We start from the raw sequence: 25,639 nt of genomic DNA, 5'->3' as shown, positions 1-25,639 counted from the left end.
GGTGGTATATTATCAGCAGCATTATCTACAGCATTTAAATGGAGTGTAGAGTCTAGCAGGAATCGGCTAGCAGAGATATTAGATAAGGACATGGTAGATCTTTTCCATCTCCAATTTTTATCATAAGCTAGACCCTGGAGAGAAGCCATACAGAGGATTCTGGTTCACTGAGCAATGTGGCTGAATATCTTTGGACATTTAGCTCATCTTAGGGAATATGAATTATGGATGACAACATTTGGAAGATGAATTCTTTCTCACTCATATACTTTTGCATAGGCAGCTGTCCCTAGGTTTTTTTGGGCTGTCAGATAACAATATGGGTTTGTCCTTCCTCCTTCCCCTTGCCCATATAATACCATCTATATCTTAAGATGTCTTGTCTTAATCCCCACTTAAGAATAGACAAATGCAAATTAAATTATGGTAAAGTGGAGTTCCCCCTTATCTTTGTGTCTTGTTGCAATGACTTGAATAACAAGCAAGTCTTAAAGAAGGACAGCTTTTTCCTCCACAAAGATTGTGTTAGGATCAGGTGTGCATTTGGTTCACCCAAAGTGGAAGAAATACCGGGAAAGGTATCTACCGGTATAGTTGACCCAAATCAGAGCTGAATTTTTCTGGCTTTTATTCAGGCATATATAGCCATACTGGTCAGCTGTCCGATTTGCTCCTCACTTTCCAAGTGAGGGGAAGTGAAAGACCACTGAAATGGCTGCCAGCCATTTCAATATAACAGCTTGATGGGTCAGCCCTTCAGCCTCCATTTTGCTTTCTTTCTTTCCAAACAGAGGGAAGTTAAATGGATCATTGAAATAACTTCCAGCCTTACAGCATACAGGCACACCTGCCCTGATGTAAGGCTGAAATGATTGCAAGCCATTTCAGCAGTCCATTTTACTTCCCTCCATTTGGAGGAGAGGGAAGCAAAATGCAGGGTTTTAAATGACAACCAGCCATTTAAATATAACAGCTGATGGGTAGACCCATCAAGCTGCTAGGCTAAAATGTCTGCGGGCCAATTAGGCCAGTCTAGGATGAGCCCGGGTGACGGGAGCTGACAGTTCAGCTCCATCTGGGTTGGGGTTGGCTTCTTATACAGCTCAGTTTAAACTGAGCTGCGTAGGCCAGCCCAGAGTTGTCCCAGGTGAGGGGTGCTCAGCTGACAGCTGAGGGCTACCTGGGCTGGGACTGGCTTCTGTTCAAAGGGAAGCTAGGGCAGGATTGGTCGGGGCTGTGGGAGCTGCAAGTAACAGGAGGAGCCAGGCCAGGATTGTCTGACCTTCAGTGTCAGCTCACCCCAAACTGTATGACTTCCTGGCTTGGAGTAAACTCTGATTCCTAAGCAGTTGAAGGGACTCATGGAGCTGAACAAAATTCAGCATTCCTGGTTATTTCCGAATCCCAATACTATATTGGTGCTCATCGCAAATCTCCCTGTACTTCACTTGTTTAATATGCAACAGCCATATCTGTGGATAAAAAGTATGAAGCTGTGGAAAAGCAAAAATTAAATGAAAAGCAGAATGCCTGATAAAAGACACAAGAAAAAAATATATAGTAAAAATCAAGTGACGAAGAAAGCGAAGAGAGTTCATATCTTCTCTCTAAGGCTACAGTCTTAAGCCTTTTTACTTTGGAATAAACTCAATTGAAATAATTGGATTTGCTTCCCCATGTGTAGGATTGAGATGTAAACGTGCTATGATTAGGTAGACAGGAGGCATCTATCATGTCTGTTGTTTACTTCTCATTTTAAGAAGGCTGCACGTAAAACTGGAAATGTTAGAAGAACCTTGCTGCTGCTGTTTATTGAAATTCTTTGCAGGCATGCTAGAGGCTTTCAGCGAGCAGGCTATGTTTCCTCCAGAACAGCGGCCCCCAACCTTTTTAAGGCTGGGGATCGCCTGCAGGGGGTGGAGGGAGAGGATGGCCCGGGCACCATGGACGTGCGGCGGTGCTGCATGGCAGCTCCATGCATGTGTGTTTGTGCGGGGGCTGCCAGGCATGCGCGTTTGCTGCAGAAGATGCAAATAGCTCTTCTCCTATGAAAAAAAAATTAACCAGTTTTGACTCTACATGTTTCTGTCTCATTCGTTCTGCTGTGATCACCTCCTCTTTCTTCTCCTCAGAGCTGAGGTTTGTACCTGGAAGCCTTTCATCACACACAAGGTGGAATAAGAGCATTAAAGTAGAAAAAGGTCACCCAGCAGTAATTTTAGTGATCCCCGGCATATGCCTCATCATGCTGACCACTGAGGTGCCTCTCTGTCTCCCTTCCATTTTCCTTACTGAGGACCCATCCGTGCCCTGTAGCATCAACAATAGGAAATAAGCAGTAGAACTAAGGCACAGGTTGCCAACCTCCCGGCCTCCTAGAGATCTCCTGGGATTATAGCTTATTTTCAGACAACAGAGACTAGTTCCTCTGGATAATATGGCTGTGTTGGAGGGTGGTCTCAGTGGCACTATGCCACCCCCTGAGGTCCCACAAACCTTCCCACTCTAGGCCGCACTCCAGTTCTCTAGGAATTCCTCAGTCCAGAGCTGGAACCCTATGTTTTAAACATGCTGACAAATGAGCCAGATAAGCCCCTTCAATTGTATTTGATCAATGGATATCAAACAGGACCCTGTGAGTAATACATGTTCAACTTTTAACGTTTAGCTACTTCTTTTATCACAGAGCAAGGAAAGATATTAAAAAATAAAAAGCAGGAAAGAAATTAACAAATGAAATTTGTACAGCAACTGGAAAACGATATCGTTATTATCTTTGGTTAATACCTATGAAATTTTAGTGAGATAAGTGGATTTTCAAAACAACTGGGCCCTAACCTCTGCCAAACATCTCTTTATGATTGGCATGCACTTTTGTTGACTAATCCCCTTTCTTTGCTGTATATAGAAACTCTATGCAATGTTACACTTTGTTTTTGCAAAGAAATTGGCTCAAGACTTCTTTGATATCTATGGTGTAGTTATTGTGTATGCATTACAATGGAACAGTTTGCTCCCCCCTATTTATTTATTTCAATTCATATACTGACCCTTCCCCACAAAATGGGGCTCAGAGTGGTTCATAGTAGTATAAGACAGAGGTAATAAATATAGTAAAAAAATATAAGATGGCGTATAAAAAGCAAGCAATTTACAACTGATAACAGTGGATTCAGCATTAAACCCTGCCCCCAATACACTTAACCTGGGAAGGCCTGATAGAAAAGCTCACCCATAAAGGCCCCATGGAGTCTAGGGAGCTCCCATGGCTCAGGTCTCATGGGGGGGGGGGGGAACACATGACATTCCACCAGAACGGGGCCACAATTGAAAAGGCACTTGCTGTGGTGTGTGGTGGGGTGTTTGCCTAGTCTTCTGCTAACTGACACAGTTCCACAGGACTAAAGAGACAAATGTGTTCCACAGGCTCTTTAAGGTACATTACTTCTGTAGGTATTACAGGCTCAAAACGATTTCTTAGAAATCCCTAGGCAGAGGCAGCAGAAATGAGCCTGTTCTCCAGAAACACAAATTCTCAGCTACACAGAATAATTCCTCTGTGAGGCTAAATAATTTTTCTTTCTTCTGCATCTTCTTCACTCTTCAAGGCCTCATGAGTAGTCGAGTGGCAGCTGGACACTGATTCCCTCCAGTGTCACAAACACAAAGCCTGTAGACCAAGAATGAATATTTATGTATGCTCATAAATTTACAGCCAGAGATCTCTAGGTTTGGGCATCATATCCTTGAATTTAATTTTCATTGGTATTTGCACCGGATCACAGAGATGAATATGGAGGCAGGGAGTTGTGGCATGCTGCAAAAGTAGTGCTGCAGATGAAAAATAACAATTCTTCTTGATACTTTAAAAAGATATTTCCCCAAGATCTAGATTCTACTTTCCTAAAGTGATAAATAATCTCCTTAATCAGGAATGTATGTTGGCTGAAAAATTTGATAAATTTATGAACTCTCTATTCAGGTCTTAGCTATGGCAATGTGACATATGTCATAGGCTATTATTAGTGTAGTCACATGGTGAAAATACTCTTACTTAGGGATCATGGTCATATTCTTTACTGCTCAACATGGCAGACCACATTAAAGGGCTGACTCTGAGACACTCAAGATCTCTGTGGGGCTTGCTCCTGGTACTTGTGTCCTGTGCTTCAAACAGGATTTTTAAAGGGTACTTAAACATGAGAGTTCATCTTGGGAGGTCAAGGGGGAGCAGGAAAGAATCCATCTAATCTGAGTTTCTTGAAAAAGGGCATACAAACTCAAGTAAATACATTATTTCATTGGATAATACTTTCAAACAACTAAACCAGATATGAAGGTAAAAAGCCAGCAGGAGAACAGGAGCTAGATCAGGGGTCTCAATGTGTGGATGAGAAAGTGATGCTGAGAGGAAGGGTTTAGATTTGGTACACTATGGGGAACTTTTTGGGACAAGCCAAATCTGTACAAAAGAGATGGACTTCACTGGAGCCAAAAGGGAGCAAGGCTGCTTGGTAATTGGATTTATAGGACCACCCCTCTCAGCCCAGCCATCTTGGGGTGGTGTCCATCAGCTAAAATCAACATAGTTATTATAACAACTCTATAAATTCTGTAAAATCTCCAGAAATAGGTGGCCCATACACTCCAGTATCACTTACATTGCTCCCTGTTGTTAGTTAATATCAAAAGGGTAGCAGAGCAGCTTTTAAATTAATCCCTGGGAAAGCTAATAGGAGGTGTGAAGCCTCCAGTTCAGGACAAGTAAGTCCAAAGGAATGATTGTGCAAACACTCAGGGTAATATTGATAACATAATAAAACTTGAATATGAGGGTTGGATGGCAAAAGAGGGCCATGTGTAGTGAGAAAGAAGCTGAGGAAGGCAAGAATTGCTGGAGAGGGAAACATGTTATAGGTGTCTATATGCCAGTACTAGAAGTCTCTGAGCCAAGATGGGGGAGAGAGAATGCTTGGTGATCAATGACAATTTAGTTATAGGAGATATTCTCAGAAGCAAGGTAGAATGATGAATACAGTCAACCAGAACTTAAGCTCTGTAAGCTGGACAATGAAGGACAGATCAGGAGAGGTAGTCCATTGCACATTAAAGAGGGCATAGAATCAAGTAAGTAATAAAACATTAGGGGAATTAATTTATCATCAGAAAAAATATTGATGGGAATACTGGGCCCTAAGGATATCTTAAAAGTGAGGGCGTACTACCATATACTTGATCAAACCCTTGAGGCTGACCATGTGATAGAGGGGGAAAAAAGGGAGGTGACTAAAGCAGAACATGTTATTATACCGGGAGACTTCAACCGCTCTCACATTGGCTAGGAAAACATGTACTCAAGTCATGTTGTAGAAATGAGATTCCTAGATATCATAAATGACTTTGCATTATAACAGTTGCTTACAGAGACAACAAGGAGGATAGATTCAAATAGGTTGGTCTGAAGTAGCACAATAAAATCAGAGTCCAGTAGGACCTTTAAGACCAACAAAGAATAGTGATCTTGGACTTGGTTCTGAGTGGGTTTCAAGACTGGGTGAGAGTTCTAGAGGTTGTTGCACCAGTGACGACAATTTATTTATGTACGTACCTTGCATGCCACACCTCTCCAGAGGTCTCGGGGTGGCTCACATCAATAGGATTAAAAACCCATACAAATTTAAATTTTAAAACATATTAAACCCAGTACAAACATCTGTCCCCAATGCCCCTAGCCTAACAATTAAACCACAGCCAGGCATAAAATGGAGAATAAAAGAGGTCAGTTGTTTAGCTGGGGGGGGCATTGGATGGTAATGGTGGGTCCTGGCCTCAATCAGGCCTGGTGGAAGAATGCCATCTTACATGCCCTTCGGAACTTTGGGAGCTTTGTGATGGCTCACATGTCAGTTTGCAAATCATTCCACCAGGCTGAAACCAGGGCCGGAAAGACCCTGGCTCTGGGCATGGTCAAGCACTCTTGTTTGGGGCCAGGGATAGTCAGCAAGTTGGTGTTAACAGAACAAAATGCCTTACAGGGGATGTATCTGCAGAGGCAGTCTCTCTGGTTCAATGTTTTTAAGTTCAGGACAAGGTCAAGTTACCCCTAAAGTCCAAATCTGCAACATGAGAATTCAAAAGAGGAAATTTCAAAAATATGGGGAATAGTTAAAAGGAAGCTGAAAGGGAAACAAATAAGAATCATATCCTTAGAGCGGTGGTCCCCAACCACCGGGCCATGGCCTGGTGCCAGACCGCGAAGGCCTTGGCACCAGGCCGCGGCTCCCTCTCTCTGCAGGGCCGCGCCGGGCTGCGCATGCGCAAAACACGCATGTGCGGCCAGGTGCTCGCCCTCCCCGCTGCCGGTGGTCCACAGTCTGAAGAAGGTTGCGGACCACTGCCCTAGAGGATACTTGGAAGATATATAACACTGCACAAATTGAAGCTCAATTAGAATGCACTGCCAAGTCTAAAAGAATGCCTGCATAGTTAACAACATAAGTTAAGGAAGCTGTAAGAAGTAAAGACACTTCTCTTTTTTTAAAAAATAGACAAAGAGGAAGGTCTACCCCAATGAACAGAAGGAACCACAGGCTTTGAGGGGGGGGGGAAGTAAGTCAATAATTAGACATTCAAAAAATCTGTGGATCAGGTTACTAAAAGCATCAAGACAGATAACAAATATATCTAGAGCAGAAACCTAGCCAGAAAATCAGTTGGGCTTCTGGATGACCAAGGAATAAAAATTGCTAAAGGAAGAGGGAGAGATGGCAGAGTCATTGAATTTTTTCACTATTGAAAGTGTGTCGCATGCACCTACATGGTACAGCCACTATTTTTAGAAATGGATTCTGAAGAACTGAGTCAAATTGAGGTGACAAGAGATTAATTTTTAGACCTACAGGGGAAATTAAAAACTGATAAGTCTCCAGGTTCTGATAGCTTTAAGCTCTTATAGAACACAAATGAAAGATAGTTGATTTACTAACCCAGATATGTTACTTGTTACTAAAATCAGATGCTTTACCTGTAGCAAGTGTTACACTGATTTTTAAAAAGATGATCAGAGGAGATCCAGGAAATTACAGACCAGTTAGCCTAGTGTCTGTCCCAGGCAAATTAGTAGAAACTGTAATCAAATAGACTAATAGAAGAACAAAGCCTGCTGATGGAAAAGCAGCATGGCTTCTACAAAGGAAAGTACTGCCTCACCGAACATTTGGAGTTATTTGAGAAAGTGAACAAGCATTGTAGACAAAGGTGAGTGGCCAACAATATGGCAAATGAAGCTCAATATTGGTATGTCTAAGATGATGCACATTGTAACAAAAAGTCCTAACATCAATTATAATCTAATGTGGTCTGAATTTGCTGAAACAGAGATGGAAAAAGATTTTGCACTCATAGTACATGCTGAGTGAAAATGTCAACCCAGTGCGCTGCAGTGGTGAAAAAGGTAAACTCTATGCTGGGAATTATTAGGAAAGGAATTGGAAATCAAACAGCTGTTATTAGAATGCCCCAGTATAGACCTATGGTGCGGTCTCATTTGGAATACTGTTTGTTGCAGTTCTGGTCATCAAAAGGACATTACAGAGCTAGAAAACTTATACAAGAGGACAACCAAGATAATTAGAGGGTTGGAGCACCTTCCCTGTGAGGAAAGTTTGAAGAGTCTGGAACTTTTCAAGTTCAGAAAAGCGGGGACATGACAGAGGATTATGAAAGTATGCTTGGGATGGAGAGAATTGACAAAAATATATTTTTTATCTCCTCCAAGATAGTAGAACTTGGGCATCTAGTGAAGCTGATGACCAGTAGATTTAGGACAGATAGAAGGAAATACTTCTTTATACAGCAAATGATTAAAATGTAGAATGTGCGGTCAAATTATGTAGTGATGGCCAGAGGCACAGACAGTTTTAAAAGGGGATTAAAAAGTTTCCTGGAGAATCAGTCTATCAATGGCTACTAGCTGTAGTGACTAAAGGTAGCCTCCATATTCAGAAATAGTAAACCTCTAAATCCCCAAACCAGGAGACAATATCAAGGGAAGTCCTGGACTTCTATGGCCTGTTCTTCACCATCTAGAAGAATTGGTTGACAACTGTGTGAGACAGGATGATTGCTGTTCTATCTGGCCACACCCAGTGGCAGCCTGCAGGAATATGTCCTTGGCTGGGAAGCCAAGCCTGAATCACAAACCGTTTAGCAGAGTCAGAGTCCAGTTCAGGTCTTAACAGTTGCTGAGGCAACCAAAATCCAAGGGAGAACTAAAAAGAGAGAGTCAAAGGAGCCAGCAAGGATCGAGATACCAGTAAAGCCAAGTCAGGAATCAAAGCCAGTCTGTTTACAAGTCGTTGTCCAGGAGCCGCAAGCAGGAGTAAAAAAACAGGTTTTAAACTGGCAGAGCTTTGCTGTAGTGAGGGTGGGCCAGGAACAGGTGATCAGACCGTTTTTGCATAGATTGCACCCATGCTGAGGAACTGTTTCTGCCTTGCCTAAGTACAGCCTGGCTAAGGAGTTAATTGGCTGCATCTGGGGAATCAATCTTTGTTCCTCAAAGCAGCCCAAGCTGGGCCCTATCTTGTTTAAAAAGTGAGCCTGAAGCTGGACACTTCTACGTTCTGTGAAGTCTGTCTTTCTTTGCTGTCTTCTGTGTTCTGGTGAACTGTCTGGGCTGTCCTATGGTGCAGGCAGGGTTGGGGTTGAGTCTAGCAGAGGCACCAGTCCATTCCTGTGGCTAGGTCCTGGCTGCTCCTCAGGGTAAGAGCCTAGATCATGTTGATCATCCTCCTGTGCCTGTTCTGACAGCCCTAAAGGCAGTAAGGCTGGCTGTACTAATTGATTGGCTGCACCTGGGTCCTGTGGCAACAACTCAGAGGCTAGGGTTGGGGACAAGTCCAGAGACCACAGTGAGACCGTGACAGGATGCTGGACTAAATGGACCATTGGTCTGACCCGGCAGGGTTCCTCTTATGTTATTATGACAATCACTAATAATCACTAAACATTATAAAGTTCAAATTGAGTGCGGACAACAAACTCCCTACCTGATTGGCCCTCCCTGGGGGTATGCTGCCAATAGGAAGAGAGCACTTTGTCAATCAGTTAACCTCCAGTTGCAGCTAACTGCTTTGAAAAGAGGCATGAGGAGCTCCTGCAACAACTTTGGAATCTGCACCTTGGTTTACCTGCAGCTCCATTCCCTCTATCTGGTCTGAGCTCTCTGCCTGTTGAACATCTGGTTGGGCTAAGCTCTCATCCAGATGAGACTTGGGTGAAGCTGGGTGCTCCTGGCAAGGTTTTTCCTCTGTGGAGTCCTCCCTAAAAGGACCTGGCTCACAACATCTCCCCATATGCCCTGCAGCTGGCCATTGGAGCACTCTTTGCTTTCCCCCACCCTTCCTCTCCTCAGGGGGGATCTAGCAGTCTTCCCCACCGAACCTAACCCTTCGGAAATATAGGGAGATGGGAAGGAGGCAGCACCCTCCCCAGCCTTACCTTAGCCTGTCTTTTAGGAGATGTGGGGGTTGAGAAGGAGGTAGCTCCCACAGCCTTCCCTGCCTGGCCTGGCCTTTGGGAGATGTGGGAAGGAGGCAGCCCATCCCCCATGGTCTTCCCCAAATAGCCTGGCTTTTGGGAGATATGTGGTAGGTGTGAAAGAGGCAGCAGCCCCATGGGGCCTTCCCTACCCAGTTTGGCCTTTGGGAGGAGTGGAGGAGGGGTGGGAAGGAGGCAGCTCCCCCCAAAGCTTTCCCTGCCTGCTTTGCCCTTTGGGAGATGGGGATGGGCGGGAGGGAGGCAGCCCATCCGCTGTGGTCTTCTCCAAGCAGGCTGGGCTTTAGGAGATGTGGGGGTGGGTGGGAAAGAGGCAGCCCCCCCCCCATGGCCTTCCCCATTCAGCCTGGTCTTTAGGAGATGTAAAGGAAGGGATGGGAAGGAGGCAGCCCCCCTGCAGCCTTCCCTGCCTGGCCCAACCTTTGAGAAATGTTTGTGGGGGTGGGGGAGGCATCAACCTTTGGAAGATGTGAGGAGCAGGAAGGTGGCAGCCCACTCATCCACAGCTTACCCATCATGGCCTTTGGAAGATGTGTGATTTGAAGGGAAGGTGGGGACAGCCGTGACCTGTGTGGACAGTGTTGTATGGGGGTGGGGGTAGTAGGGACAGTGCCCCTTGAAATCAGCTGTTTACTCCAGGAGAACTAATGTCTTCTTTCCCTCCTCCCTCCCTCTCTTTATTTCTCTGTCTCTCTCTCTCATCCTGTCTTTCATCTTTTTGAAGGTTTCCAGGCCCCCACCTGGTAGTTGGCAACCCTGCTGGCTGCATATGGAGGAATCAAACCCAGCTCTTGAGTCAGGAATCAAAGCCAGCTCTTGAGATTAGAGTCTGCTACTCTTTAACCTCTTCACCATACTGGATCTCAAGATCAAGCAGAAAGGAGGGGAGGGGCAGAACTCAGGAAGGTGGCAGTGCAGGTGTATATGCTAGAGCCTGCTGTATTCCTGGGTACAACGGGCTTAGCCTCTAGTTGTATATAACTGGGCCGAGTTGAGCATTCCCAAACTCCTATTAATTTCAAAATGCCTTATTGGCAATTTTTTTGTGCAGATTGAATACAGATCTCGTTAGCTGTCATATGATTTTAGTTTTATCTTTCAGAAGAAAAATTTGGCTCTTTGATTAGCAGTGCAGTCCTATGCAGAGTTACTTCAGCCTAAGCCTCCTGACTTCTCATGCTCCTCAGTTTCTTAAGTTAGACTTTAGCAAACAGGTTCTTTTAAACCATTTGTTAGCTGTGCAGGGATTTCTTATGCCATATTCATCTATTTCTGCTAGCCATAGGGATTGGTATTCATCCAGAAAAGTGTCATATTCTTACTGGCAAAGTTCAAGGCACTAACAGCCTTCCCAGAGTTCTGATTTGCACACAATTATTCATGTAGCTCAGTCCACAGGGAAAGTCTGCACATATATAAGGAAACTGTATCCATGTGTGAGAAATTAATAATGTGTGCATGAACATGTGCCTGAACAGCATAGGTCTGTTCAGATTTGACTGTTGAGCAGATATGCACTGCCTTCCTTCACAGTGTCCCTGATCACAAATGGTGCTATTTTTCCAAAAAGTTCTGTATAGGTTATATTTTTTATCAGGGGGTAGTGGGGGTGGAGTAGGTTAACACCATGGCTTCCATGCCATTTTCTGTTCTTTTCTCTACCCAAGAATCAGAGTTGTCAGAGAAAAATACAAAAAGAAAATATCTGATCCTTGTTCTGTCACTATCAGTGGAGTCTAGCTGTTGTTAGATATAGCATTGTTGTTATATTCTGAAATAAGGAACAATTTCAAATGAAGGGACATATCAGAAATCCTAATTCTATGTGACTGCAAGAAAGTGCAGGGAAATTAAGTATGCCCCAAATGGATACCTGAGTTAGAACTATAGAATGAGTTCAATGGAGAATTGAGAGCAGCATTTGGAATGAATTGAACAGTGCCCCCAGAACTGCGGAATGTCCTTCTCAGCAACATCTCTAAATTTCCATCTGTGTGTTGACCTTTAGGATAAATGTACAAGATATTTTAGTTTCAAGAGGTCGTTATCTTAATGCCTGTCTTTCATGATCATTTCAGTTCATATTGCAGAACAGGAAAAATGCAGAAGAGAGGTACCAAGCTGATTAAGGTGTTGGATCACCTTTTCTCTTAGTAAAGACTGAAGGACTGAGACTTTTCATTTAGGAAAAAAGACAATGGAGGGTGGACAAGATACTAGGGGGCAGATAAAGTGAACAAAGATAATTTTTATCCCTCTCCCAAAATATGAGAGTTTAGGCATACACAGTGAAGCTGATGGGTAATAGGTTGATCATGGCCAAAGCAAAGTATTTTTGTTTTCAGTGAGTAATTAAATAGTGGGATTTAGCCTGTGGATGCAGTGGTGGTCACTACATGGATGGCTTTAAAGGGAGATGAGACAGATTGGTGCAAGATACACCCTTTAGTGGCTACTGCCATGGTGACTGTGTGAAACAGAATGCTGGACTAGATGGACCACTCTTCACACTCAACAGGGCTCTTCTTAATATTCTAATTTGTAATACACGAGGCAGGGGTAGTCAAACTGCAGCCCTCCAGATGTTCATGAGCCTCATAGGAATTGTAGTCCATGGACATCTGGAGGGCCACAATTTGACTACCCCTGACATGAGGTGTCATATCCTTTCTTTTGTTCATAAAATACTATTACTAGCAACATGTCATCTAGCCAATGGGCTTTTTTTAAAACTCAAACTAGGCAATTTAAAATGTGCATAAATTTAAATGAACTACCTATGCAAATTAATCAGTATCAGGCTTTCAAACCATGCTGAGTGAACTTTGAAAACTGATTAGGTCAAAGATGATATGCTATAACAATTCCGGTTTTAGTTACATTGTTACTTTAAAGATGTTATGATTATACATAGTGTATGATTATACATAATTAGGCTGTTATTTTTATGTAATACTTTATCTGTTTTCATCTGTAATTGCTTTCAATCTTGAATGGTGAATGTTTTGCAAGCCCAATGCCCTTTGTTCTTTGGTGTTGGTGTTGGTGTTGGTGATGGCATTAGCTTGTGCAAAAAGGATCTAGGAATCTTAGTAGACCATACATTGAACTTGAGTCAACATTTTGACTATATGGCTAAAAAGGCAAATGGGATTTTGGGCTGTATCAAACGGAGTATCGTGTCCAGATCACGGGAGGTGATGGTACCGCTGTACTCTGCTCTGGTTGTTTTAGGATGGTTAGGGCTGATCCTGTGTTGAGCAGGGGGTTGGACTAGATGGCCTGTATGGCCCCTTCCAACTCTATGATTCTATGATTCTATGATTCTATGGTTCGGCCAGTTGAAGAGGGATGTAAACAAACTGGAGCATGTCCAGAGGAGGGCAACAAAGATGGTGAAGGGTTTAGAGACCAAGACGTATGAAGAAAGGTTGGGGAGCTTTTTATTCCCACATGTCAATCTTAGCAGCAATATTATAATTAAAAGGAATTATATGGACATGCAAACACTGTGGTTCCTTCATTAAAAAAATTCTGCTATGGTTTGGTTATCTGGAGTGGTAGGCTGCTTTTAAAACTACTGCCTCATTGGTACTATGCTGAGATGAAGATGTCAAAGAATGCCATTGCTACATATATGTTTCTCAGCTGTGAAGACATACACCGTTGTTCTATGTACTTGGCCCACTGGATCTTAGATGCCAATGTATAATTAAAACAAAACTGGATTATTTATCAATTTATTATTTATTTATCAATTTAAAATTCTCTTCTATCATCACTGAAAGAACTTGGGATTTTTTCTTTGTTTCTTTCCTTCTGCAGTTCCAAAATCCAAATGCTTTCTCACCACCTTTCCGCTTTGGTACCGTTCCCAATGGCAGTACTGAGAGAAACATCCGCAACAATTATGAACTGATGCACAATTACATGGTGAAGTTCAACCAAAGATCGGTGCAAGATGCACTCTCCTCACTGAAGACAGGGTGAGTGCCTCCTCCCAAATTTACCTAAAAGATATTATTAGAGATGATCTAGTTTTGTGGGGCTCTCTCTCGAAACTTTGGGGAACTTCCTCTCAAGCATTCCTGGTTGCTAAAAGTGATTCTTCTGCATATTGCTGTGAAACACATTTTTCCCACAAACTAATCAGCTGGTTTGTGGAAGCAATATGCAACAATAACAAGGGTTGGGTCCAGCATTCACCTAACCTTCTGTTTGCCCAGTCGTCTTAAAGAAACTCAGCCATATTATATAGTTAGTTTCTATATAAAAAAGGAAAGTCAGTTGGGGACCTAAGCCAGTATTATATAACAGCAGCTCTGAATTTTATGATTGCTGCAGAAAGCACCCGAGTTACACTGGTGTTTCCTGCAGCAAACATAGAAATTGTGGAGATAATGTTTACTAATGTACAAGCAATCCATGATTGTGTCAGGATTTCCAGGCAGGTCATATGCAAAGCTCCTTAAGATCCTAAAGGGAAAGGTTTATTGGTCAAATCTCTCTTGGCAGGAATTTTAAATGCACACCAGACTTCTTGATAGGTCTACAAAGGGAACACCCCGCCCCTGAGAACCCCTAGAAAATGAGTCCCAAATTTGTCAGGCTTATCACCTTTTGCCAAACACAGATATTCATTTGTGAGCTGCGGGTCTGCTTTTTGTCTTCTTTGCCAGGGCTATATTTCTAGTAAACCTATAAAATGGGATAAAAGACCCGGGAGCCTTAAAATGTCATCCCTGAATACTCAGGACAGAATTCCCAGTATTCAGATAATATTATTTTGGATACCTGAATATTTCAGCAGCAACAAAAATAACATTAAGCTATTTTACAGATATATTGTTGGACAGGAAATATCTGAACTCATATCACTATTTGATTCCGGTTCAAGTGGAAGTATAACAAAAAAATGTGCATCTTCATATACTAGAGCAACCTTTTTCAACCTTTTGACCATGGAGGCATGCCTGAAGAATTATTCAGTTTTTGAGGTACACCAGAAGTAATTTCAGCTGGCCATACCTCCTTGCCACGCCCACCAGAAATAACATGTCACCGGACATTACATCACTCAGACACAACTGAACTGCATTGCTAGGATTATCAACTTTCATGTGGGGTATGGAGATCTCAAAGAACTACAAACTGATCCTCAGCCAAGATCCCACATAGTAAAAAAAAAGAAAGCCATCTAGACTGGATATTCATGCATATCCCGGTGAACACCAAACTCTTTTTTAAAAACTCCTTTAAAAAGCTCTCTCTTTTTTTCAGTGTGCATGACATCACTAATAAAACAGAGCCTATTGTGAACAGAAAAACACTAGAGGACAGGAGTGGAAAGAATTGGCTGATATGAATGTACCCTTATAGTTATGAACAATTTTTCTGATTCAGTACTGATGCTGTTTTTCAGTGGAAGGCTAGTGGGAGCATTATAAATCTAAAGTTACTGCCCTTATAAGGAGACATAAGTTGATCTCCTAATCGCTTGTCATTTTTAAAAATGCCTATGGGATTCTTCACAAGAGCAGGGGTCCTGTCCAAATCTAATTTGAGTAATTACATTTTGCTTAGTGCTATCTCTCCAGCTGTTTTGTTTTGAAATGGTCTGCCATACAGCCTTAATTCACTGTGCAGTTATTGGTAGACATGTTGCTGAATTGCTGCTGCAGTCATAACCAGAGAAAGAATCATGGTTCAATAGAGAATTAAACTGTTTTCTTGGGCTTTAGACTCTTTAGTTTGGAGACTGCTTGTAGAAATGTGATGTTGCTGCAAGTATTTATTATTTGTTCAGCTTCTTTGCCATTGTCATGTTGCTCAGCCTTAACTTCAAATCATAAATAATTCTTCCTGTGTTTGCTGAGACTCCATTTGAGTTCTGCACTTCACTAGTATGTGACTTAGATTTACACAGATTGTGTCTTTATGGTCTTGTGCAGGAAGCTGGATGCTTTCATTTATGATGCAGCTGTGCTGAACTACATGGCTGGCAGAGATGAAGGTTGTAAGCTGGTGACCATTGGCAGTGGAAAGGTCTTTGCTTCAACGGGCTATGGTATTGCCATCCAGAAGAATTCTGGATGGAAGCGGCAGGTGGATCTTGCAATCCTGCAGCTTTTTGGTGATGGTAAGTGGCCTAAATGAGAAGTTACCAGATATCTGCTAAGATCAGTTTTAAAACTGGTAGTGGCTTTGTCACTTCTCAGTAATCAGGTAAAGAATACTGCTCTCTGTTTAATAGACACTATGCTTTTAATATATTAATGATAGCATTAAAGAGACCATTTCAGATATCGCTAAGAATACGTTATAGAAGTTGAGCTTGTTTATCCAAAATTATCTGTATGTCTCTAAATACAAATCGAACAATCTGAGGAATCTTTAGAACATTCTAGTCTTAGAGTGCATGCAGAATTTTATAAACTTCTATTGTGTCCTCTCTTGGCCAGCATATTTTTAAACTAAAAAGTTCTAGATTTTTTATCCTTTCCTCAAAGGAAAAGTGCTCTTTTCGGTACTTTTTCCAGCATCCTTTTTGAGCTATAGTAACCAGAACTGTACAGTGTATTCCAAATGCAGGTGTTCTATACTAGGGCAAAACAATATTGGTTGTTTTGTTCTCAGTCCCTTTCCTAATAATCCCCAACATAGATTTTGCCTTTTTTACTACTGCCACCCACTTAAGTTCACAGCCTCAAGATGCCTTTCAGTCTTCATCTCAGGCAGTTCAGAACCTATCCACATCTTTAGATGAAGAATGTTTTTTGTAGGGAATGTAAAAACTGAAATCTTCTCATAAAATACTAGAGTACCAAGATATTTCTCTAAAAGTAGTAAATAATTATTCCCTAGAAAGCCGAAATACTCATAGTCGTTCTGTGTCACATGAGTTACTGTCAACACTTTAAGGAGAGAGGTTTGCAGGGCAATATTTAGGAAGTGACATGTTACAAGTTGCTCACTCAGAACAAGCATAATGAGCATTAAGCAAAATTGTGTTCAGTTTTATGAGATGTTGACTTAGATGCTGAAAATCCTTAATGGTATGTGAAATGGAGCACTCTTAATGGCAATATAAAGATCCTCACCCCAGGCAGAAATGGCTGATTTGGAAGGTGGACTCTGAGGCATTGTACCCTTCTGAAGCCCCGTCTCCAAACCTCGCTTTCACTGGGCTCAGCTATAATACTCTTTTCCTTGGCTGGTGTTGTCTGCCATACTGAAACCTGAGGTCTGCTGCTATCAACTGCAGATCCTGTTGTCCACAAAGCCAAATTGTTGCCTAATAAAACTGGAAAACCTATTTCTCCCCAAAGTCTCACTGTCTACTTTCCTATAAACCCTTTGTATGTGAACTCCCAAGCTAACTCCATTTGAAATGTTAAGCCATTTATGCCTTTGATTTTGTAGGACTTTGAGCAAAGTCACTTCAGTCCCTATGTCTCTCCAGCCAGTTGTGTGTTCACCATTTACAGTTACATGGTCTAAATATTCTTTATTTAGATCTTACTACACTTTTCAGACTTGCAGGTCTATTTGTCTATCTGTGCCTAAAAATAAAATAAAAACTGTTACTGGTAAGCACTGACCAGAGCCCACAGCCCAAGCAGGACACACCTATGCCACTGCATCCCAAGCTTGGCCTGCAAGCCTCTACCATTGTATCCTCATCCCTAGAGTATAAAGATCAGCTCTGAAGGAAAAATGGATGCTTTGGAGGGTGGACTCTGAGGCATTGTACCATTTTGAGGCCCTACCTCTAAACCTCAAGGAATATTTCCAACCCAGGGGAGATCCTTTAATTGGAGATAGAATCATAGAGTTGGAAGGTTCCATACAGGTCATTTAGTCCAACCCCCTGCTCAATGCAGGATCAGCCTGAAGCATACAAGATAAGTAGGTTCCTAAAACATCACCATAATCACTGGAGATCCAGCTTGGTGTAGTGATTAGGAACGTGGACTTCTAATCTGGCATGCCAGGTTCAATTCTGCACTCCCCCACATGCAGCCAGCTGGGTGACCTTGGGCTCACCGCGGCGCTGATAAAGCTGTTCTGACCGAGCAATAATGTCAGGGCTCTCTCAGCCACACCCACCTCACAGGGTATCTATTGTAGGGAGAGGAAAGGGGAGGAGACTGTAAGTTGCTTTGAGACTCCTTAGGGTAGAGAAAAACAGCATATAAGATCCAACTCTTCTTCTTCTGCTGCTGCTGCTGCTGCTGCTGCTGTTGCTCAGGATGGGGAGAGGGGGACAGTGGAAGCATCCAGTTCCCTAGCTTGTGGCTGAATCCTTTAAGACAGGAGGGGAAAGGCTGTGAACCCCCTCTGGAGTTCCTGTCGACTCTGGTGGTCCATGGACCCCTGGTTGAGAATCCCTGACCTAGAGTGTTGGATTAGGCTCTGAAAGACCCCAGGTTGAATCATCAGGCTCCTATGGAAGCTTGCTGGATGACTTTGGGCCAGTTATGCACTCACGGTTTTCCATCGAAGTCAGATCACTGACAATGTTAAATTGCCCCTTTTTAAAATGTGCTGCTTCTTTTTTTTGCATACCCTGGTAGAGCAAAGCAAATGATTATGAATTTGAGAGAGCCTTCCTCAAGTGGGAGAGTATTTCATCCATTGTACTAGGAACTCATTAGCAGGCTATGGTCAGCAGCAGTGTCACCTGACTAACACATGTTGTTGACAGAGCCTCTTGGGAATTGTATTTTATGGGCTTTCCATTCAGCCATTGATGTAAGACAGCTCAGGGGAGGGGACAGAAGGCACAGTAACGTTGATGCATGCCATAGAAAGCGTCCCTGGAGCCAGCTTACAGGAAAACAATTGTAGCAAAGCAAGTTTACAATACTGCAAGGAAACAACACAGAAGATGCCATGAGGGGTGAGTGCCATGCATAGTCAAAAATATTCTGGTGGATTTTCCATGATGAAAGCACTGCCACATGCAGAATAAAAAAAAAACAAATGTCTTTTTTTTGCAGACTTTTTGTGAGTTTTCCTGTTGTTGGCTCAGGCTAGTCTGTTCTTGTCAGATTTCAGAACCTAATCAGGGTCCTGGTTAATACTTGGAGGGGTAATTACCAAGGAAGTCCAGGTTTGCTGTGCAGAGAAAGGCAATGGCAAACCCCTCTGCTTGTTTTTGCCTTGAAAACAATTTTGGGGTGCAGTAAATTGCCTGCATCTTGATGGTACTTTCCACCAATCCATTCCAGAATTTATTGTTGGCTGGATGGGGAAAAGGGAAGTTCTTTACAGTAATCATGTAAGTCACACTTTTGTTCAGATAACTACACATGATTCTGATTAACGTTACTGTTATTGCTTTCCACTTATTTTTATAGGGGAGATGGAGGAGCTCGAAGCTCTCTGGCTCACTGGCATTTGTCATAATGAAAAGAATGAAGTAATGAGCAGTCAGCTGGATATAGATAACATGGCAGGTGTCTTCTATATGTTGGGAGCAGCCATGGCCCTCAGCCTCATCACCTTCATCTGTGAACATCTCTTTTACTGGCAGTTCCGCCACTGCTTCATGGGTGTCTGCTCTGGCAAGCCTGGCGTTGTCTTCTCTATCAGCAGGGTGAGTACTTCCAGCCAAATGGAAGAAAGAATGGGGGAAATTCTCACTTCACTACCATGATTATTTCTTCCATCCTAAGAAACAACAAAAAGGGGAAAAACAACCTGAAAATGAAGCTGGGAACCTAAAAGGTTGAACAGTTAGAAATAAAACTTATTACACAGTGCACAAAAAACATATAAGATTGTATAAAATGCAAATAAAAGCTTAGAACAAAGTATGCAATAATAAATTCAATCAATAAACATTTAATGGCATAGTCTGTGAAAGGAGTAACAGTAATCAGAATAAAACAGTGTGTTAATAAGGAAGAATTAAAATTAGATAAAATGGATAAACCGGGGCTATCCAGGTTCGTGATGGCAAAGGGCTTTGCATAGGAATCCAGCAACAGCTGTTGAAATTGCGGGGTCTCTGTGTTCTAGAAGGTAGCACATCTGAACTTCATAAGTACAGCCCAATCTTCTGCTCAGCTGTGGTGTACAACAATAATAATTACTGGATCTCAATAACATATATTGGGGATGTGCATTTGGCTATTCCAAGGCAAAATATACTGCAAAAATACATCGTCAATACCTGGGAGATTTTAATTCAATCAAAATTTTTGTGCATGTTGTATTTTAGGCAATCTGACATGGCTGAGGCCAAATATCCTGAGAATATTCAGGATTTTTCATCGCTGCTGGATAGTTGCAGATAATGTGCATTTAAGTGGCTCTCAGTCCCTTTAAATGCCTTCTGAGTGAACACTCAGATGGAGAAGACAAAGGGACTGTGAGCCCTTTAAATGCCTTTGTAATTCATGTGTGCTGCTGCAGTTGCAAAAAGCATTTTTTAAAATGTATAATCGAATTTGTATGCCATCCTTCCATGAGGCCTCAGGGTTGCTCACAACAATTCATAAAACATTTTAACATTAAAACATTTAAACAATTTTATTTTATTTTAATTGCTGCTGTGGGATGGTAGGTAAATTTCCTCCAGCCCAGGCTGGATTCTGGAGATTTTTGGTGGGAGGGGGGATGAATTGGGGATTGGGGTCACTGTGGGTGGGCAGGTAGTTGTGAGTTCCTGCATTGTTCAGGTGGTTGGACTAGATAACCCTGGAGGTCCCTTCCAACTCTGTGATTCTATATTTCATATTGATGAGGGGAGAGTGTAAATTGCTACGTTTGATGTTAATTTAGTCGCATGCAGATGATTACTACCAGTAGCTGCATCTGTTCAACCATGAGGCCAGTTTTTGGAGGTGTTCTAGGTCTGCAGGCCTCAACTGTACGCCTGGTTGAATAGTTCTATCTTACAGGCCCTGCAGAACTATTTTAGATCCCACAGGGCCTTGGCCTCATTTGGAAGATCTTTCTATCAGGCTGGCACCAGGACTGAAAAGATCCTGGCTCTAGTTAAGGCCAATTTCATTTCTCTGGGGCTGCGGATCTTGAGTAAGTTCTGCATGCTCAATCATAGATTTCTCTGAGCGATATAAGGTATGTCTTCCCTTTAAAGTTTAAATGCCTTTCCCCTTACATTGGAAACAATGGAGCATAGGGGCACCTTCTTTGGGGAGGCCCATAGAATTGAACAAATAGTCCAATATTTTTCAAACTTGGGAGTTGTTTTGAGGAGAGGCACCAGAAGCTACACTGCAAATTTGATGCCGCTACCTCAAAAAAAAAAAACCCAGCTTTCCTCAGATAGTCTCGTATCCTTATTAATTAATTAATCAACTTGTATCCTACCATTCTCGGAACCCAGCTCGTGCCGGCTAGCATTACAGTATAATTATAGTCCCCATAGGCTAAAATAGAACAGAAAAAATTGTGCACTATGTAATACATAGTTGTATTTTATTTCGTCCATAAAAATCAACACTGACTGTTATCTAGCAATGTTGTCCATTATGCTTCTGAGCATCACATGGACTGTCATCATTTGCCATATTTTATCATTTCTAGCCTCATTTAGAATCAAGAGAAATATGGAATTTAGAAAGTATGGGAGAAAGCAAAAACATTTTTTAAAGTGTGACTTTCTTCTATCCCTGGTTATATAGCTAAAAATCTCAAAAAGAAACCGTACAATTTCTTACTTCAAGATGAAGCTTTGTGGAGAGTTCTGTAAAACTTATGACTTTTATGTGAGCTTCTTCAGTGTTCCTGAGTAGATTTTACTGAAGGATAAAAAGGGCATTTCTGCCTAAAGCTTTTCCCCTGGCAAGTCATTTCTGTGAATTTTTTTTTTGCGTCATTTATAAATATGGTTGAATCCCCAGTTGCTCTTTCTTTTTCTTTCATCACCTCAGGTTTCTGAATTTGGTTCTTTTTCTGTCCTGCAAATCACAGTTTTGTATCTTAATATGAGTTCTGAAAGAATTTAGAATCATAGAATCATAGAGTTAGAAGGAGCCATACAGGCCATCTAGTCTAACCCCCTGCTCAACCAGGATCAGCCCAAAGCATCCTAAAGCATCCAAGAAAAGTGTGTATCCAACCTTTGCTTGAAGACTGCCAGTGAGGGGGAGCTCACCACCTCCTTAGGCAGCCTATTCCACTGCTGAACTACTCTGACTGTCAACCTTTCTTCATAGGGCTTGGTCCCTTGGCCCCAGATCATCCTCCTTGCTCTCCTCTGAACAATTTAGTTTGTTTCTGAATTGTCTTTGATCTGGAGGCCTGCACACACAACTAGCTTCTATTGTCAACTGTGATAAATAAGCCAGAGGGCTCATTCCCGTGACCTAGTCAGCAGTGGAAGAGTCTGCATTGCTGGATCATAGGCAGTCTTGGTACTTTCTGTGATACTGCATTCAAGATGTAGAGGCTAATCGGAAATCAGTCTTTTACATGATAAATTCATTAGTGTGATTCTTTTTCAGATCAAAAACAACAGAGAAATAATAATAATAATAATTAATAATAATCTTATAGCCAGTCTTCAGATAAAACAATACCTATATAAATAGTCAGGTAAAAAATAATTAGGAGGCCAGCATTTTCATGGTGTTATATCCTGGGCTCAGCCATAGGCCTAGTGGAACAGCTCTGTCTTACAGGCTCTCCAGAACTGTTTGTCCTGGAGGGCCCTGATCTCACTAGAGAAAGTGTTCCACCAGGCTGGGGTAAGGGTCTGGTGGAAGCCAGTTTCACTTCTTTGGGGTCGGGGGCCCTGAGCAGGGTTTTGTCACTTTATCCTGATGATCTTTTGGAGGTACAGTGGAAGAGGCAGTCCCACAAATACAGGGGCCCCAGTCTGTTTAGGGCTTTAAAGGTAAGTACCAGAACTTTGAATGTGATTTGGTCTCCAATCTGGAGCCAGTGCAGCTGGGAGACCATAGGTATAATGTGCATTCTCCATTGAGTCCCAGTAAGGAGCCTGGCTGCTGCATTCTTGACCAGTTGGAATTTCCGGAGCATTTTCATGGGGAGCCCTGTGCAAAGAGAGTTACAGAAGTCTGGCTAAAAAATCTGGAGGGGGGGGGGGTTTGACAGAAAAAGCTGGGTGTCATCAGCATATTGATGGCAACTCAGCTTGAAATTCTGAACTAGCTGGACGAGAAGGCACATGTAGATATTAAATAGCATTTGGGAGATAATAGTTCCCTGTGGCAGTGGTCCCCAACCTTTCCGAGGCTGGGGACCGGCAGGGCATCGGGCCGCGCCCCCGCGGACCGCGCCCGTGCGGGCTATGCCCGCGGATCGGGCCGTGCCCGCGGGCCGCGCCCACGGATCGGGCCGCGCCCGCGGGCCGCGCCCACGCCGCGCCCGCGGATCGGGCCGCACCCGAGCCACGCCCGCGAGCCGCGCCCACGGATCGGGCCGCGCCCACGGATCGGGCCGAGCGGGCGTGGCCCGCACAGGCGCGGCCCGGCCCTGATTCCCTCTCCCCGCCTCCCGCAGTAAGAAGCTTCCCGGGCCGCAAGCTTGCGGCCTGGGAAGTTTTTTACTGCGGGGGCGGGGCGGGGAGAGGGAGCCGCGGCCCGGTGCCATGGCCTTTGCGGCCCGGCACCGGGCCGCGGCCCGCAGGTTGGGGACCACTGCCCTGTGGGACCCTGCATCCCATAGTCTGCCACTGAGTGGTCCTCTCCCTTAGTGCCACCCTCTATTCCCCACCTTGTAGAGCAGGGGTAGTCAACCTGTGGTCCTCCAGATGTTCATGGACTACAATTCCCATGAGCCCCTGCCAGCAAACACTGGCAGGGGCTCATGGGAATTGTAGTCCGTGGACATCTGGAGGACCACAGGTTGACTACCCCTGTTGTAGAGAACTCCAGCCATTTTTTAGCTGTGCCATCTATTCCTATGTCAGTTTTGAAAGTGTTTATGCTTTTTAAAAATTCAAGAATATATATTTTTATTTGTGATATTTTACTTAATATATGTTAGTCTATTAATTATCAAATCATGTTCTATGTTTAGGATGTCTTTAAATGCTAGATTCTGGGCTGTGAATAATCAAATTCAGATATTGGAAAAAGGGAGGCAATGTTGGGTTGGAAATTTCTCTTTTGTAAACTTTAAAATGTTATTAAAAAATTTTTTAGTCAGAATCTAGGTAAAAGCAGTAGAATGTATTATAGATTCATAGTAGGAATTGCAAAGAAGACTGATTAGATAGTATTTCACAATGAAAACAGAGTTCCCATTCCCCCAGATTTCTAATTGGATTGAAACCCTTTCCAAGGCATTTTAGTGACCTCTCAGGCTCAATTTGAGCCTGAGGCTTAATCCAGGTACTTAAGAGAGGTGCCTTAATTGCTGAGCTCACTTCTGGGACTCAAGATGTGATCCAGGTCCTTACAGAACCAGCTCTAACTGCCTGGCTAGGGATTTTTGCCCCGGGATCTGGTCTCTTTAGTCACTGAAAGTAAAATGGATCAAAGAAAGGAGGCAAAGAGTGAAAGTCCCTCTTCCTGTGTTCTGTTCTGTGAAAGATAGATTTGATTTCTATATTGACTATTTGGAAATGTCCATATACACAAGCTTCTGTTTGGTTGCCTGAAACATGTATTTGCACTGAACAAATAGGGGCATAAACGTGAGTGATAGTTATACTGATAGGTTTTTCAAGAAGTCTGCTTGATTCAGTCACACTTTGCAATATAACCTCTGACTACTTGTGTTACATCTCACCTCACTATTCGAGCAATGCCATTTCTTCTGTGTTTGCCATTTGCAGAGTGTTTTACTAACTGAAAATGTCCTGCTCCAGTCCACATTTACATTTATATCCTGCCTGTATTTATATCCTGCCTGTAGTGCAGTGGTTAGGGGGTCTGACTAGAATATAGGAGACCTGGGTTCAAATCTCCACTACTGTCACCCAAAGCTATGTACAGTGTAATCATTGGGGGATGCCATCATCAGTGGAAATCGGAACAGGTCTCTAGATTTATTCCAGTGATAGTTGAGAGCCAGTGTGTCGTAATCATTAATGTGTCCTGTGGAGCCTGTATTCAAATACCCCTTCTTCCATGAAACTCACAGTCAAACCAAATGAAAGTGCCATTGAGGCAAACCTAGCGTTACTGGTGTGGACTTCCAGTGTGGCGAACAGCAACTCACCAGGGCTGTCTCAGATTGGGAAAATGGCTAAGCTTAGCCTCTTCTCTAAGTATACTGCAGTCGTCATCTATTGGGTGTTTTCACACATCACACCACCTCAGTGATTGCAAGTGGGTTTTGCCATTTCACACAGTAAAATCCAGTTGCAAAGTGTGTTGAAAGTGGGCTGAAAATGCATTATTTAGTGTGTGTGAAAGTGTCCTAATCAGGGTTTGATGGTTTCCTGGAGCTACATGCCAAACCAGCATTTTTTTCTTCATCAATTCCCACCTTCCCCACTACAAATGTTCAAGTGCCATCAAGCTGCAACCAACTTAATGGCCACCCTAGCAAGTGACTTACAAAGCAAGTGAGAAGCAGTTTTGCATTTTTTTGCAGTTTTGCAATGCAAGTTTTGCATTGTTTCCTCTGGAGAGCCTTCCTTGGTAGTTTCCCATGAAAGAACTTACCTGCTCAGCTTTTGATAGCTGACAGGGTCATGCTTTCCATGCTGCCTTCCCTCTCATCTTCCCAGCTCCACCAAGGAATCTAAGTGGTTTTCTGGAACCTTTGAAAAAGCTCCTGAAGATCAACTTGAAGCCTAGGTATAAACTTGCCCAGGATTGAAAACTGGGGACAAGGGACTGACAGGGACAAGATGGCTTTTCAAAGAAACAAGAGTGAAATTTATTTAAAAGAAACACAAACTGAGGTAGAATCTTAGAATCATAGATTCAATTAAGGTAAATCTTAATTGAGAACAAGGAGATGTGAGATGTCAGGATTTGAACAGTACATGCCCAAGGAAAAGAAAAAAAATCCATTCCCAGATAGGATTTTTGTCTGCTTAAAAATTATAACCCATAGCAACCAACTGTTGCTGCCTTAACCTACTCTCCGGATAAAACTAACCTTCACCAAATGTTCCTCTCTTACT

At 42.8% G+C, this 25,639-nt stretch overlaps 1 protein-coding gene across 6 annotated transcripts in view; it reads left to right on the top strand.

The window, feature by feature from the left end:
* Window positions 1–25,639, top strand: part of GRIN2B (glutamate ionotropic receptor NMDA type subunit 2B) — a 339,667-nt gene that overhangs the window by 287,026 nt on the left and 27,002 nt on the right. For all 6 annotated transcript variants that reach the window (XR_013231308.1, XM_077339269.1, XM_077339266.1 and 3 more), the window contains exons 10-12: window positions 13,384–13,544; window positions 15,510–15,697; window positions 18,921–19,159. Coding sequence is in view for 5 of the 6 variants with exons in the window: in XM_077339269.1 (XP_077195384.1) it covers window positions 13,384–13,544; window positions 15,510–15,697; window positions 18,921–19,159 (588 nt within the window). In the remaining variant the exon portion in view is untranslated. The remainder of the gene's footprint in view (window positions 1–13,383; window positions 13,545–15,509; window positions 15,698–18,920; window positions 19,160–25,639) is intronic.

Source organism: Paroedura picta, chromosome 5 (assembly GCF_049243985.1).
Source record: "Paroedura picta isolate Pp20150507F chromosome 5, Ppicta_v3.0, whole genome shotgun sequence".
In the NCBI taxonomy this organism is placed as follows: domain Eukaryota; kingdom Metazoa; phylum Chordata; class Lepidosauria; order Squamata; family Gekkonidae; genus Paroedura; species Paroedura picta.
The sequence above is the reverse complement of the archived record's forward strand: the minus strand, read 5'-3'. Positions and strand labels throughout refer to the sequence as shown.